At 41.8% G+C, this 15554-nt stretch overlaps 2 protein-coding genes across 4 annotated transcripts; one reads left to right on the top strand and one right to left on the bottom strand.

Annotated features, from left to right (window-relative positions):
* Window positions 1-445: 445 nt before the first annotated feature.
* Window positions 446-6754, bottom strand: prdx2 (peroxiredoxin 2). 2 transcript variants are annotated; one of them, XM_086210734.1, is made up of 6 exons: window positions 6587-6754; window positions 5591-5711; window positions 5324-5477; window positions 3908-4030; window positions 3691-3821; window positions 446-823 (listed from the first exon to the last, which is right to left on the bottom strand). In XM_086210734.1, the coding sequence occupies exons 2-6, from the start codon at window positions 5691-5693 to the stop codon at window positions 741-743; spliced, it is 594 nt and encodes a 197-aa protein (XP_086066860.1). In that variant the 5' UTR covers window positions 5694-5711; window positions 6587-6754; the 3' UTR covers window positions 446-740. The 2 variants fall into 2 exon arrangements, with proteins under 2 accessions (XP_086066860.1, XP_086066861.1); XM_086210735.1 differs by having other exon boundaries at window positions 6577-6685.
* Window positions 6755-7235: 481 nt separating this feature from the next.
* On the top strand, window positions 7236-13919 carry wiza (WIZ zinc finger a). Of its 2 annotated transcripts, XM_086210730.1 has the most exons (9): window positions 7236-7331; window positions 7796-7852; window positions 8828-9286; window positions 9455-10243; window positions 10614-10949; window positions 11744-11958; window positions 12129-12312; window positions 12398-12557; window positions 12898-13919. In XM_086210730.1, the coding sequence occupies exons 2-9, from the start codon at window positions 7840-7842 to the stop codon at window positions 13052-13054; spliced, it is 2313 nt and encodes a 770-aa protein (XP_086066856.1). In that variant the 5' UTR covers window positions 7236-7331; window positions 7796-7839; the 3' UTR covers window positions 13055-13919. The 2 variants fall into 2 exon arrangements, with proteins under 2 accessions (XP_086066856.1, XP_086066855.1); XM_086210729.1 differs by lacking the exon at window positions 7236-7331 and having other exon boundaries at window positions 7345-7852.
* Window positions 13920-15554: the final 1635 nt, after the last annotated feature.

Genomic DNA, 15554 nt, shown 5'->3' with positions numbered 1-15554 from the left:
TTATGAGCTGGAAAAAGCTTCATGCCATCGTGTTTGAATATCATATTCTTCTACTTTGACTTCATCTCAAATTAATACAACCCTGATGAGGTTTATACTCAACTTCTGTCTCACAGTTTTAATCTTCTCTAGTTCGAACAATCACCCCTTTTTTAGTTTATCATCCAACACTCCAAAGTTTGCCAATAGGCCTCTGACGTTTCGCAATGCCAGGTTGTTCCGCCAGGTTTAACACCTCATAATTCAAAAATTGACCAGGACTTAACCAGCTCATGACAGCGAGCAAGTCTGATACAACAAACATGTATGTTTGCTTAATAGTTCCTACACGGACACCCCAGAAAGATTGAACATACATGGCACCATCTAGAGGTCAGACGTGGTACAACATGGCATGGCATAAGGTGCCAGACAAAAACAAACAAACAAAAAAACACCACAAATCTTATGTCCTACTGCTTTAATGATGACGGTAACAATTATTAACAGTGGGGAAAATAATCAGTTCTTTTTGAAAACCCAAGGAACAAAACTATTTTCAGTGTTTGAGACTATGAGGTTCCCCCACCAGTTGAAAACTGGACAAACAAAAATAAGACTTGCCACACAAGTTTGATCTGACAACTGAAAACATTATTTTTCCTGGATAAAGTTGGATGCCAGGAAATGCTGCGTCACAGGGTACCCTCTTATTTGAAAGCAAGTGCTAAAGTTTGAAGTCAGCCATGAGACCATCATATTTACTGCTTGGAAAAGTAGTCTTTACTCTTGTTGACATCGGGGATGATGGTGTCACTCCCAGGTTTCCAACCAGCGGGGCACACTGGAGCAGGAGAAGGGATAAAGTATAAAGTGCACTTAAAGATATCTGTGAGGGACAATGAACACTGCAGATGGAAAGGACAAAGTGCAAATGTGATAGCAGGAGGGTTACCCAATGGAAACAACTGGCATTTCACCAAATCACAAATTCAATAAACAGCTAGGGTTGAAAAAGAAAAAAAGTTTTAGAAATAATTTTACATGTCTTAGACCACATAACGGATCAAGTTATGGCAAAGAAATCACATCTTACTATGGCTAAAAAAAAACAAAATCCTATGGTCAAAGTTTGGAGTTGTTGCTGAAAAATGTCTTGCAACAAAAGACGATAATCAAAACCATTTATGGCCTATTTCAATAAATATTAGCAGAAAAAAACTCAAGTCTAACCACTTGTTGTTGTTTTTTTAAATGACTACTTATCAGTTCCAAGTCCAGCTGTCCTTTTTTCAAGAGCAACTTCCTCACTGCCTTTACTTGTTTGCGTTCTATGCTGTTTCTGTCACACAGCGAACCATGATTCTGACTCGTCTATGTGAAAGTTTTAAAAATGAATGGTTTTAGGGAAGTATGCTTATTTGAAATTCTCCTCAGAACCAAACAGGTGATAGATACCTTTTCTCCTCTGTGTGTAGATTGGCAGCCAAGATCCACAGAGCCTGGCTGACTGTTATTTAGCTTGGTGCAATGTATGTCAGTGGGTTGGAGAATTTGGCATGCCTTTATTAAAAGTCAAGATCTTGGTTTGTCTAGGAGTAATACTCCTCATCCTCTCTGACAAAGTTAGCCAGGATTAGTAGCAGCAGTTGCTCTTTCAGTCATCAAATTCATAAAACATTTTGTATTGTTAAAGAAATTTACAATATGACTTATGAGCTATTTTGTTAAAACATTGCACTTGGTGAGGGAAGTAGTTCCAGGTATGTGTCCTACTAGAATAACATTTCCCAATTTTAAATATTAGGTCATAGCAAATATTATCATCAACCCTCATTTTACAAAGGCAGGCAAAGATGTGTAATTTTTTTTGTAAAAAAGTATATTTGATGAGTTCTGAAAGAAGCATGCTCACACTTCTCATACACTACCATTTATTGTGCAGAGCTAACTAGAGACCCTTTCACACTGCACCAAAAACGTGGGTCAACACGGGTTTTTGGGAACTCTGAAAGAGTCGACTCAGCATTTCGACCTGCGACCGACTCGCCAAGCGACCCGGTGTTTAGTGGCTTGGCTCGGCTCGCCTGCAGTGTGAAAAAGGCAACCTGTGTTGTCTCAGGTTTCACGCGACCTTCCTGTTGCATCCTGATTTTGTCACTGTGCCGATTGTCAGGCTTCGCCTGTAGCTTCTTCGGCTCCCTTTCAGACGAGCCAAAAACTCCATCCTCCTTCGCTGCATTAGCACTCGGACATTTTCCAATCTGCAGCGAGTTTGTATGCTTTGCAAAAGAGACAACATTGCAATGCACACAACGGCAACGCTAATGTTTGACTCAACGACGTCCATGTTGTTGTCTGTTTACCTTTCAGTGTTTCGGCGCACGTCTATGTGAAATGATGATGTCAGCACAATGACGTACGAGAGAGAAAAACACAGGCACACAACCCTCACAGCGCGAGCTCAGACCCGGGTCCTCTTACAGCATGAATGCACCCTAATGCCAAGCAAACACAGGTCCCAAAACCCACGTTGACACGCGTTTTCAGTGTGAAAAGGGTATAGGAATCAGCCTGTCTCAGCTTCTTAGTCCACGCACAGAGAAAAGAATGGAATGGATCTTCATGTCTGGATCTGGGGCAGACCCAAATAAGCAAGTTCGGTAAAAGAAGGCATGTTCCTTGAACAACAATGCATATTTAAGCCAAAACATAACTTAATTTTTTTTGTGTCCAAACTAAACTGACATGCTAACTAACATCAGTTTTGAATAGTACAGGTTACAAATTGAGAAAAGGGAGCATAAGGATTTTACTGCTTAATGGTTTTGAGCCCTTCGCCTCCAAAACTGTTACAGCAATGGTTCAATTCACCAACACACCTGTCAAATGACTGGGTGTTTGAGTGTCACTGAGAAACATTCTGTAACCAAGTGATGAGCCACGGAGGGAGCACGTTATGGGTTTTTCATGAAGTTGAAATAAGTGTATTTGTAGATGCTTTCAGGGCAGATTCCGAAGTGTCTCAAAGTTTTCTTATTGCTAAGATAGACAAGGACAGAGTGAAATACAGAGAGTGAGACAGACACAAAGCAATAACAATAACAGCTAACAATCCTATCCAAACTACCAAAACAACAAACTCCCGCACAATTAAATAAATTTCAATTTAAAAAGAGTGGTTCTAGGCCTACTCTTATAGGCCTTTGTATCCATCGTCATCTTCCGCTTATTCCTACACATTAAGGGTCGCGGGGGGGGGCTGGAGCCTATCCCAGCGTCAACGGGCGAGTGGCGGGGTACACCCTGGACAGGTTGCCAGTCCATCGCAGGGCCAACATAGAGAGACGAACAACCATTCACACTCACATTCATACCTATGGTCAATTTAGAGTATCCAATCAGCCTAGTCCCCAATTGCATGTCTTTGGATGGTGGGAGGAAACCGGAGTACCTGGAGAGAACCCACGCAGACACGGGGAGAACATGCAAACTCCACACAGAAAGATCCCGTGCCCGAGCCGGGACTCGAACCCGGAACCTTCTTGCTGTGAGGCCACAGTGCTAACCACTGCACCACCGTGCAGCCCGCCTTTGTATGGTGCTATCCAAATAAAATTAACTTGACTTAAGATGAAAACAATCACTGGTAATATTGTATGTTCCATACTTACTCAAATAGCTGGTTTGAGACCATTTGGCTCTACTCACCCTCGCCATATTTGTCAGTGTGCTGGAAGGCCTGAACCAGACGCAGGGTCTCATCCACAGAGCGACCAACAGGTAAGTCATTAACTGTAATCTGTCTCAAAGTGCCTTTGTCGTCAATCACAAAAAGACCCCTGAGACGCATGAAACAAAATGTCTGAGCACTTCACAAAGTATAAAATCCTTGCAGACATTTGATAAATTTAACAACACCTGATACCTGTATGCAATACCGTCATCCTCCTTCAGCACGCCATAGTCTCTGGAGATTGTCTTGGTGAGGTCTGCTACCAAGGGGATTTTCATGCTGCCCAAACCTCCCTGCTTCCTTGGTGTGTTGATCCTGTAGGTCCAAAAAGTAATATACATTTCCCATTGATGTTTCAAGACAGCTGTACTTTTAATCAATTCTTGCTCTGAAAACCCCCATCAATACTGATAACGGTAATTTATGCTTATGTTTGAGTATAAAACTAGATCATGTGCGAAAGGGAAAATAACTTTCAAATACATTTTTTATTTATCTTCCAAGACCTGAAATAAAGGAAAAATTCTTCCATCATTAAAAAAAAATAACTGTACACATACCAGAATATGAATAATATCTTTGGGAAAGCTTAAATCTCTATTTGTTTTTGATCACTGAAAGGCTTATTTTAAATCCTACAAAGGGCATACTGAAAAAACTGACATCATGGTGAGGAAAAATTCACAAAAAAACACTGGCCAATTAAAACTTTAAAGCTGTAGTGCTGAACATTATGGAATCGAGTCTGCTGTAGTCACCCCCTAGATTTGTGTTTTGTATGTAAAATGAAGGATAAATTGTTTAGAGCAACCCCTAACAATGACTCATTTTACTTTCATTATTTGATCTATACAATCCAATATAGCTTTAGAACTGTCCATTACACCCAAAATTGAGATAGCTGTGAACCAGGTTTTCTACATCTTTAGTTCCCTCCTCAAAGGCAGTGCATGATGAGTAGACGTTACTTCAGGAATTTGCATAGACACTGGGTGAGAGGAGATAACCTGATAAACTAGGGTGGGCATTTCAGCCAAACACTATCAGCCAAAAACTCTTAACTAATGACAGTTGATAAAGAAATTGGCCACTTTTAACACTCTCAGATGTTAAAAACGTGACAACATTTGCTGAGTCATGATTGGAATTTCTTATGCCAATGAAAATTGGACAGTTTGTGTCACTAGTAGCAAAGTAACAGCTAGCAAATCAAACCCCCTTTTAAATAAAAATTGTCTTACAATGTCTGATATTTGTCAAGGTTCGCATCATTTTGGCAATAGCACATACCTGGCTGTAGAGGTATCTCTTGCAGTTCCTCTTAAATTTGTAGGTTAATTTTGAGCATGGGAGAGGATTTCCACTTACAAGTGACATGATTTCATTTAGCTTCAATTCAAATACATCATCTGCAGTTCAGAGACATGGTTCACCTGTAAAATAGTGACTGTCACAGGCATAGTGAGCACCTCTGCTCCACTTACATACCTGTCGTCACTGTAATAACCAATCGGTTGTTTTGGCTAAACTCAAGTAGCCTATTTCTTATAAAGCAACTTATGTTACTTAGGTGCCAAGCCGATGTAAACCCACAAAAAGTAAGCTCACCAGGCCAAGTGACTGAAGTGAGAGTCTACAGAGCAGCCAACCACTTCACAGCCAATGCGGTGGAACTCCTCTATTCTGTCACTGAAAGCTATGATCTCAGTTGGACAGACAAACGTGAAGTCCAGTGGGTAGAAGAAGACGACCACATACTTTCCTAAGGAGCACAGAGGGACATGATGATAGACCATATTCATATTGGAAGCTGATCCAAGATAAGGTGCAATAATGCTACTAGTAATGCACACATGTTAAGCAAAATCCAATTACCTCTGTAATCTGAAAGCTTGATGTCTTTGAATTGTCCATCCACTACCGCTGTTGCTTTAAAGTCGGGGGCAGCCATGCCAATCTTTGCATTTCCAGAAGACATGGTGCTGATGGTCAATGACTGAGTGAGAGAGAGAGATAGCGCATGTATACACCAGAAAAATCCAGATGCTCAAAACATAAGGTCTAATTTGGTAGAGACTGAGGTGCCACCTGAGGCTCTGCATCAATGTAACAAAGTCAAATTCCACGGGGTTAACTACATATCTTTTCCGCAGTTCTCCTAGGATTGGTACTCTGTTTATAGGCTTATTCAGTTATACAAACAATGTAAAGTCACATGCAAGTCATGCACAGCCTGAGGGGAGCAATAGCCTACAGGGTAGCTTACGTAACCAAAGTCCTATAACACAATACTTAAGGGTGAATAGACATTCTCAGTGAAAGAAGGTGCTTATTTTTTGTGCAAGTGGCGTTTCAACCCTCGACATGCATAAATATGATCATTACACACAAAAATCAAGAGGATCGGTCGAGGCTTAATAAGCAGCCATGCGGCGTTCGGTCCCTACCATTTTTTATCGGACACATGCTGTATGTAGAAATATCTATTTTTATGGTATGTTTTTAGCCAAAGAAAAGACAAGGGGAAATAAAAAGCATTTGTCGCATGTAGTATCCATTTGTCAAAGATTAACCTCGCAGTTTAATGCTTTAAAGGGAAAGTTGTTAGCTGAATTAAGTGGCAAAAGCTAGAAGATAACAATGAGAGTTAGCAGGTCCTTGCTGTAAGCTGCAGCACAGGACAAAGAGGCCCAAACACTCGAGAAGGAGGGGGACCACCTGACCCACAAAGCATGTCTAGCTTCACGGTAGCTTAACTCACAGTGGTCTAGTGTCGCCTTTAGCTTCTCTATGTTTCAAATCAGACAGACATTCAGGACGAGCCGTGGTAGCGTAGCCCAAACTTGTTAACATACACGTACTTTTACTCACCTGTCTGTATGTGACGCCGAGCGGGACGAGCTGACAGACGGTGTGCTGCTGACACAGGGAGAGACAATCACAAGGGGAAGACTAAGCGCAAGAAGTAGGCAGTACTAGCGGTGCTTGCAGGAAGTAACACACAGTCCTCCAAAGTAAGAGTTAGACTTGATCATGCATCTTTCTTTGAGTATATGAATCACCGGCGAATGTTTCCACAATATTATATGCGTCCAGGACCACATCTCCCCATCACACACGCGCGCGCGCGCGCGCACGCACACTCTCAGGTTTGAGTAGCTGCCCTTATTAGGACTTTCCATTGACTTCCATTTATGTGAATATCCTAACCCAAGCCGTAATCTTAATCCTAACCCTAACCAATTGATGTTGATGAACCTCAACCGCAAACTAACTGCAATTTACACCTTCACTCTAACTTTGCCCAGGTGTTCATAAATTAAGTTCTGCCGCATTAAGACCGGTCTTTGGTCCCCATGAGGACTAGGGGTCCTGATAAAGTTTGTGTTTATATCAGAAAAGGTCTCCAAAAGATAACAAAAAACAAGTACACACAAACACACATGAGATGAAAAAGAAGTTGGTGCCCCGCCCCCCCCCCCCAAGATTGCCATCACATTTTACTTTGAAAAGAAACACACAGGAAATGTGTCTTCAACTAGATTGTACTTCCGCTAAGTTTGTTAGTTAACGCTAACCTGATGTTGTTACTGAGACAGTCTGCTTACGCTTATCGGTAAATGAGCATTTTTCCCCCTAGTGGTTATTTTAGTCTGCTTTACATTAAAGAATGTCGCGTAAAGAAAAGTGTAGCTATGTTTGCTTTTTGATTCAAATAGAAATCAGTACTAGCTACAGTATAGCTAGCGCTAGCGTGCTTTCGTAAAACAATGGGTGTTAGCTTACAGCTTTGACCAAGATTATGAATCGGCTGTTTTATAATTTTTCCGTCTATTTTTGCTTGAATATGCGTTTTCTTAAAATATTAGAAATGGGAAAAGTAAATTGAGGGTTAAGCAGACGATTTGCTGTAACTGCATGCTGTCTGTCGACTGACTACTTGGTCACAATAATATCACAGCGTTTCACTTCTTTGTGTGTGGTCATTTCAGGGATGATTTTGACTTTATGGTAGAAAATAATGAATGCACAACCTGCAAATTGTTGTCGGCACAGCTAATTTTTGTATCGTTGGAATAGAGAATATACAGGGGGTCAACCATTTCTTCCCATCAGCAGCACCTATGGATACCCAAGGTAAGAACATGATTTGTTGCAATTACATCATATAAGACAGTGCCCTCTCTCCCTGTAACTTGCCATTAGTCATAATTATGATGAGACATCATACTGTCATACCGAGTTTGAAAATTGTTATGTCTTTGAATAATTCAAAATATGTCAACTTGTTTGTGATGCAATTTAGATCATTTATGCTTGCAGTTTAAAGTGAGAGCAATATGAACAAAATCCTAGCAGCCTTTGGGTGTGGCGCAGAGTACACCCTGGACTGGTCACCAATCCATCGCAGGGCCAATCCATCGAAGTTTAAAATGAGAGCAATATGTACAAAACCCTATGTGAGGGGCTTTAGCCTATCCCAGCAGCCTTCGGGTGTGAGGCAAGGTACACCCTGGACAGGTCACCAATCCATTGCAGGGCCTGTGTCAGCAGCACACCATCTGTCAGACAACCATTCACTCTCAGAGCCACGCCTATGGTCAATTTAGAGTATTCAGTTAGCCTAGTCTCCAGTGACTCTTCTGTGGCTAGACGGCCACTCTACCTCCGAGCCGTGCTATCAAGTGTCCACAATATACAGTCAGTCATAACTGTCATATTGATCCCAATGGGCACCACACAATTTGATAGTGATACACTGTAGATTTAAATGTAACAGACATACATACATATATACAGACAGTAAAGAGTCCCAAGGAGGGAACAGCAGCACACTTTATAAAGAATACTGGTAGACTTAGGCTCGGGTCTTCATCAAATTTCATATGCTGATGCATTTCAGTTAAAGGCCTTCCTCAGAGCATATAGCACAGCTAGATGAATACTGACTAATATAAGGTTCTCAAGCATCTCATTCACAATCATCTCAATCATCCCCACCTGTGGGAGGGAGGTACCCAACTTAGTAGATGCAGAAAATCTAGATGGTACATGCATGTGTGGATATACAGAGATATACCCAGTCTAATGCCAATGTGACCTGACCCACAGAAAACCCAGAGCCAATCAAGTGTGAAGTCTGTGGAGCGTACTTCGAGAGTCGACGGGGACTTGCCAACCATGCCCGGATCCATCTACGGCAGCGTGATATGCCACTGTCAGAAACTAGTGGAGCTCCAATAGAGATGCTTCACCATCTCATCCAGGAGAGCCATGACTCTACTCTACCTCTGACAGTGATTAAAAAAATATCACGGCAGGAAGTCAGAACTCCCTCAGTCCAAGAAGATAAAAGCCCCTCGTTCAAAGTAATCAGCAGAGCTATGGCAACCCCACCAAAAGTGGATCAGCAGGGATCTCCCTCCAGATCAAAAGAGTCAACGCAGCTCCTCCCTTCATCTCCGTCTGCTCTGAGACTGGCTGAAAGCAGCACTTCATCCCGTTTAGAGCAACAAACACCATCTAAGCCATTGTGGGCACCACTGGAAACTGATGCCCCCATCACCTTAGGTATGGATAATTTCTGAACAGAAATCTTGCTACTAGCAAGGGGCATAGTCGAATGTTCAAGAAAGCAGTAACTTACAGATACTTTATGTAAGTATATGACTGTTGATACAGTCATTAATAACAGAAGAGTGTGACACCTTTTATTCATCTGTTGCTTTGTTCTTGCAGCTTCAGACAACAATAATGAGGTTCATGTTTGCCAGCTCTGTGGTTGCTGGTATGAGACACGCAAAGGCCTGTCCAGTCACGCTCGCTCCCATCTACGTCAGATAGGAATTCCTGACATTGAGATCAAGGGTAGCCCTATTGATCTCCTTTACCAGATTATGGAGGATGAGGACCTAAAGCCCATCAGCAACGAGCACCAGGAGCAACTCTCGACAGAATGTCCAAGTAGGCCCTCTCCAAAACGTTCTGCTGAGTTGTCTTCTCCAGCCACTCCTCCTCCCAGCAAACTACCTAGATCCTCTGAAGCATGCACCTGTATGCTGTGTGGGGAGGAATTTGAAAACCGAAAAGGCCTTTCCAGCCACGCACGCTCTCACCTGCGTCAAATTGGGGTGCTAGACCTGCTGGGGAAAAGCTCTGCCATTGACACTGTCCAGGATCTGGTTAGCAGTGGCGTGTTGGAAGCTGTGCACCCCCCCAAAATGAATAGTCCAACCAGCTTAGCTCCAGCATCAACCCCTCCTGCAGAACCACCTTTGTCTCCATCTCCAGGACAATCACAAACCCCAATTCCCTCCATGTCTCCAAGCCCTGTAAAGTATCCCCCAATTCAAGGGACACGAGCGCCAAAGGCTAAGAAAGGTTTTAGGCTAGCAGTGGACCCTCTGTATAGAAAGCCCAAGCTCGAGCCTGTGGACATCGATGTGTCTGCAACTGGTGGATTCAGCAGCAGCCCCTCCACTCAGAAGCTGCCTTCTTCCAGTGATGCTTTAAAGTCATTCAGCGCAGGTAAAACAATGAAACTATACCACATGCTCATTGGTGTTAGCATCAGGTGATCGCCATTGCAGCAGGTGACAAAGACCCTTTATTAGACCCCTGTGCTGTGCTGTATTAATATTATCTCATGAGAGGACAGCATGTATTTCTCTCAATATTATTTACCCAACTCCATGTAAAAAGTGATTGAAAACCTTTTATTAAACTCAATTGAAATCTATACTACTTGCAGAATATTAAGAGTTTGGACAAACTTGGGTGTGAACTGCAACTGGAATCAAGTTATTATTATTTATTGTTTATGTGTTGGTTTGTGAACATGATATGTTTCATCACAGTTTTCAAATTCTTTTCTTAATCCTCTCAAATTCCCCTACAGATGTAAAATCCCCACCAACAGTCCTTTGCGATTTCTGTGGCCAGCTGTTTGACACTCGCAAAGCCCTGTCGTGCCATGCTCGTGCCCATCTGCGTCAGCTTGGCCTCACCTGGTCTATTAGGACATCACCGATTGATCTCCTCAAAGAGGTCATGATGCATGGCGAAGAAGGCAGTAAAGGGTCTTTAGCGTCCAGCAAACCCATGTGGTCCCCTAGTGGGTCTAGGAGGTCCATGGACAGCCAGCATTCAGGCAGGGCATCCTCAAACCCCTTCAACTCCCCCCTGGATTACTCCATGAAAGACAAATCTGGCAAGAGCAGGGCCTCACATACTGGTACGACACATATTAGTTAGGTTCTTTGAGTCTCTTTCCAGTGATGAGAAGTGTCGAACACTTATTCATGCAAAAATGAAAATGTTCCTGTGTGACATTTGTTAAAAAAAAAGTGTAGTGCCTACCCATTAATTATTGTTAATTTTTTTAGTATTTACTTTAAAGTCTCCATTAGGATCAATTTGATTCGGAGCTTAGCCTTCAATACACCAGACTTGTAATGGCCGTGATCTATTTGTATAATGGAGTGAGTCTTTTTACTCACTTTATGTCAGAATTTACCATGATTCTTCAAACAGTAGCTGGACTGTGTAAATATTTGTTTTAGCTACAGGATAACAGCCACACAGATTGGATTTATCGATTTTAATGTTACAACATTCATTTATTACACATTTTTGGAAAGATTCTTTCAATTTAAAAGCTGGGAGGGGGGCCATTTTGTCATGGGTAGAACCTCTTGTGGGCAGTGTTCCAGCTCCAGTTGATTCTAATGGAAGCAATGTACTAAGACAGCCATGCTGTGAAATGAATGCGCCGGGTATATTTTGGCTAATAGTGCCACATAAATAGATGGCAGAGTAAAACTGTTGACTTGGTTTTATGAAGAAACAGTAGAAGAACTTTTCTTTCTTCTTAAAAATCTGACTTGAAAAGGAAACCCATCATTTAAGACAGCTGGGCTCGTACTGCTGTCAAAACTTTCCAAAATACTTAATCAACAGATAATACATAGTATAGTTTGTAACGACTAGTCCACTACCTGTGCAGAAATGTCTCTTTCTTTGTGTCAGACAAATCCTGTGAGCTTTGTGGGTTTGACTTTGAAAACCGCAAGGCTCTGGCCAGTCACGCGAGGGCCCACCTCCGACAGCTGGGCCTCGTAGAATGGAAGACAGAAGGGGCGAGCTCTCCAATTGAACTCCTCAGTGAGTTGATCCGGAGAGACCCAGCCAGGGTAGCTGCAGTAACACGCCGCTATCGTATGGGAGACCTATACATCAAGAAGGTGAGCTGTGGTCTTTTGGCAAGGGTGGACTGTAATGTTGATCTTGAACTTTCATCATTTTATTTACATTTAACAGAAATAATTCTTGATGAATTTTAGTACACATGAGCAAATATTGAAATGTAATGTATTTCCAAATTCACTGTATATTCATTTTCTTTCACTCCCAGAGAGCTCTGGCGTCACTGTCTCTATCAACAGACTCTGAATCTTTGCCTGGCCACAGCTCCAAGCCTTCCAGCCAACAATTTGACCTGAAGATGGGCAGGGAGGACTCTGACTCATTCCGAAAGCCTCATGGCCACACTCAGACAATGGCAGCAACTGGCAACTCTGGTGTGCACTCCCCTAGAGGTGAGAGATGAACTTACAGAAAGATGGCTAGATTTACCTAATAATGTCTTTTGTGGCCATAATATCTCTCCTCTGTGCCTCTCAGGTGTCCGTCCTCCAAGACATATTGTGCCTTCACGGGAAGATACTCAGAACACCAGCTCCCAGCATCCCCCAAGGTCCAGCAGCATACCTGCTCTAGTGCCTAGGCCCCCGCTAACACCTTTGGTCAAGCTGGTGGGAAAAATGTACTTCCTAAAGTGCAGGTCAGTCATGACAAAGCTAAATCCCTCCTCTGGTCCTCCTCCCTCCTTCCCTATGGAGGCAGTCATTTACTAATTTATCAAAACCTTCTGTTTACAGGTTTGTCAGAAAATTCAGTACTATTGCTCCCTCCCTCTATCTTGTGATTTTTTTGTGCCTTCCCATTATGTTGACAATCACATGGACAGTCATAGGTATGGTTCCAGTATGGTTGCATAGTTTTTGTTTTGCTTACAGGTGCACTTATTCCCATGCTATTGTTATAGAACACAACTTTTGTGGGGGAAGTGTGGTTATAAACAATAGCCCTAATTAGTCTTCCCTCTCTGTTCTTCTCTTAAGGTTTTGTGAAAAGGTGTTTCAGGGACCTGTATCTGTCCAAGAGCAGTGGATCACACACCTGCAGAAACACATCCTGTCACTGGGTTACAAAGGCAAAGCATCTCCTCCCACAGCTCAGGTGGAAACACCAGCTCTTGTCCACCCTGTAGCTGTCTAGGACCTGTAATCTTTGCCAAGCCAGATAACCCTCTTATGACCTGAAGGATAGCCTTTGTCAAACTGATTTCTTAATTTGCCTAACAAACCAGACTAGTTTGGGCTACATTACACTGTGACACATTTTCTTACCTTTTCAGGCCTTTCAAATAAGTCTTATTTTACAATAAATTGTTTTTTTTTTAATTGTTTAAATTAAATTAGGACAAAGGACAAGCGTCAAGCACATTGGTTGTTCCTGCCCTTTTCTGCAGGTGTAAGTGCTTTCTCTGTGTGTGATATTTTTACATATCCTTTTTTAACACACGCTAAAGAAATAAAATTGTGTTGTGTATAAACCGATATAAAACGTGATTTTTAAACTTAAATACTATACAACTGCAAAAAATATCAAAGATATACAACTGTCTTATTTTCATACAATAAACAACCTGCACCTCATGAGCAACACATATAGGCGTCCTCCACAGTAAAATTGGTATATGGATATGCTCACATCTTCACAACTGATAACCATTCAAGATTTTTTTAAAAGAGAGAATGGAGTCCTTGAATTACAGATTTTTTTTTTTTTTTAATTTGCCAAGGGAAGATTCTGGAGATTTGGGTTTTTTATTGTTCTGTGTTATTGACCTGACAGCTATTGCAGTTTTATCAATGAGCTGGAGAATTTTTGTTATGCAAAGTCCCCCACTGCATGGATCCATTAACTACAATTTAATGTGTGATTATTTGAGTGGTGTATTTCACAAAGCTGGTCTCGTCACAAAATGTTGTTTTACTTAATATTTTCTAGTGCAAAAGAGTTTCTGCTTTTTAGTTTTGCAAGTCATTTTCTGAAAATTTTAATAAATTAGTAAATGTTACATGTTGGAAAAACTGCTTGTTTATGAGAAAACTCTGATTAGAGAGGTGATTCCATTTTTTCAAGGATCTTTATTGTCATACGACTCACATTTCCATGTTGGTGGTACGAAAATTGAACTCAGGTCGCGGGATAGCAAGAGATAGCATAATAAAGAGAGTAGAGAACAGAATAGGTATTTACAGAACAGAATGAACAGAGAGAAAAAAATATATATATACATACAGTCGTCCTCAAAATTATTCATACCCTTGCTAATTCTTGTGATTTTTTTCATTTAGTAATGAAATAAATGCATGTTTTCAAATTTGTGTATTAGCTTTATGTGACCAACAATTGAAAGAATGACAACAATACAAAATTTAAAAAATATATATATATTTCTGTGTTATTTTATTGACGGAGTTCCAAAAAAGGCCAAGTTCAAAATTATTCATACCCCTGACAGTATTTCAACAAACATGTGCCTAATGTGGTAATTTTTGTCCAATAATTCCTTCAAGATGTCACAATGGAATAAAACCTTTTATTTAACATTATTGGCCAAATGCTAAAGCGAAAAAGACATCTTTCCAGAAGAGTCTAAATAGTGGGAAAGTGTTCAGGTCATTGTCAATTTCTGGTCATCATGGTGAAGAAGAAGGAGCTCAGTGAGGACCTACGTCAGCGTCTTGTTCGTACCCACATTGAAAGAAAGGGTTACAAGGCCATTTCCAAGCAGTATGGTGTCCCTGTCTCAACCGTCCAGGGCATCATCAACAAGCACAAGAGGTTCAACACTGTCAAAAACCTCAGTGGGCGTGGCCGAAAGCGTAAGGTGTCCCCCAAACTTGCCAGGAAAATCTGCCAAGAGATCAACACCAACCCACGGACTACAACCAAGGCCCTAATTCAAACACTTGAACAGACAGGGACAACGGTGTCACGGTCCACCATTGAGCGAGTTTTGCACAGAGGAGGTCTCCATGGACGTAAACCTCGGAAGACGCCGCTGCTCAGGAAAAAACATCTGGTAGCTCGCCTGGCCTTTTGTAGAGGTCATCTGAAGCAAGATCTCAGCTTTTGGTCAACCATCCTGTGGTCTGCTGAGACAAAGCTGGAGTTATTTGTCCACATGGATACTCAATATGTCTGGAGGAAGAAAGGAGAAGCCTATAGACCAAAGAACCCTGTGTCCACTGTCAAGTATGGTGGTGGAAGCATAATGCTATGGGGATGTTCCTCTTCCAGTGGCACAGGGAATCTCGTCAAGGTCCAAGGTACCATGAAAAAGGAGGATTACATCAGGATACTTGATGAAAATGTCAAGGAATCTGCTGTGGAAACTTCAGCTTGGCCAAAACTGGATGTTCCAACAAGACAATGATCCTAAACACACTGCCAAGGTAGTGAAGAAATGGTTCAAGGACAATAACACAAATGTCCTGGAATGGCCAAGTCAAAGTCCTGACCTCAATCCCATTGAGAATTTGTGGCATCACTTGAAGACCAAAGTGATGGCGAGGAAACCAACCAACCTGACCCAGCTTGAGGCATTCGCCAAGGAAGAGTGGGCCAACATCCCACAGGAGACATGCAAGAAGCTTGTGGACACGTACAAGAATCGTCTGGAAGCAGTCATAAAGAATAAAGGCTA

The sequence above is a fragment of the Aulostomus chinensis genome, chromosome 8 (assembly GCF_037954235.1).
Source record: "Aulostomus chinensis isolate RoL2024-O1b breed Wild chromosome 8, RoL_Achi_v1.0, whole genome shotgun sequence".
Lineage (NCBI taxonomy): Eukaryota > Metazoa > Chordata > Actinopteri > Syngnathiformes > Aulostomidae > Aulostomus > Aulostomus chinensis.
The sequence above is the reverse complement of the archived record's forward strand: the minus strand, read 5'-3'. Positions and strand labels throughout refer to the sequence as shown.

What these genes read in the sequence shown, in the direction of transcription:
- prdx2 (XM_086210734.1), bottom strand. Translation starts at nt 5,693, where the DNA reads ATGTCTTCTGGAAATGCAAAGATTGGCATGGCTGCCCCCGACTTTAAA. An exon ending in CAAGCTTTCAGATTACAGAG is followed by an intron (nt 5,478 to 5,590) that starts GTAATTGGATTT and finishes TGTGCTCCTTAG; the next exon opens with GAAAGTATGTGGTCGTCTTC. An exon ending in CACTTCAGTCACTTGGCCTG is followed by an intron (nt 4,031 to 5,323) that starts GTGAGCTTACTT and finishes TTGGACCTACAG; the next exon opens with GATCAACACACCAAGGAAGC.
- wiza (XM_086210729.1), top strand. Translation starts at nt 7,741, where the DNA reads ATGCACAACCTGCAAATTGTTGTCGGCACAGCTAATTTTTGTATCGTT. An exon ending in GAGACCTATACATCAAGAAG is followed by an intron (nt 11,959 to 12,128) that starts GTGAGCTGTGGT and finishes TTTCACTCCCAG; the next exon opens with AGAGCTCTGGCGTCACTGTC. An exon ending in ATGTACTTCCTAAAGTGCAG is followed by an intron (nt 12,558 to 12,897) that starts GTCAGTCATGAC and finishes TCTTCTCTTAAG; the next exon opens with GTTTTGTGAAAAGGTGTTTC.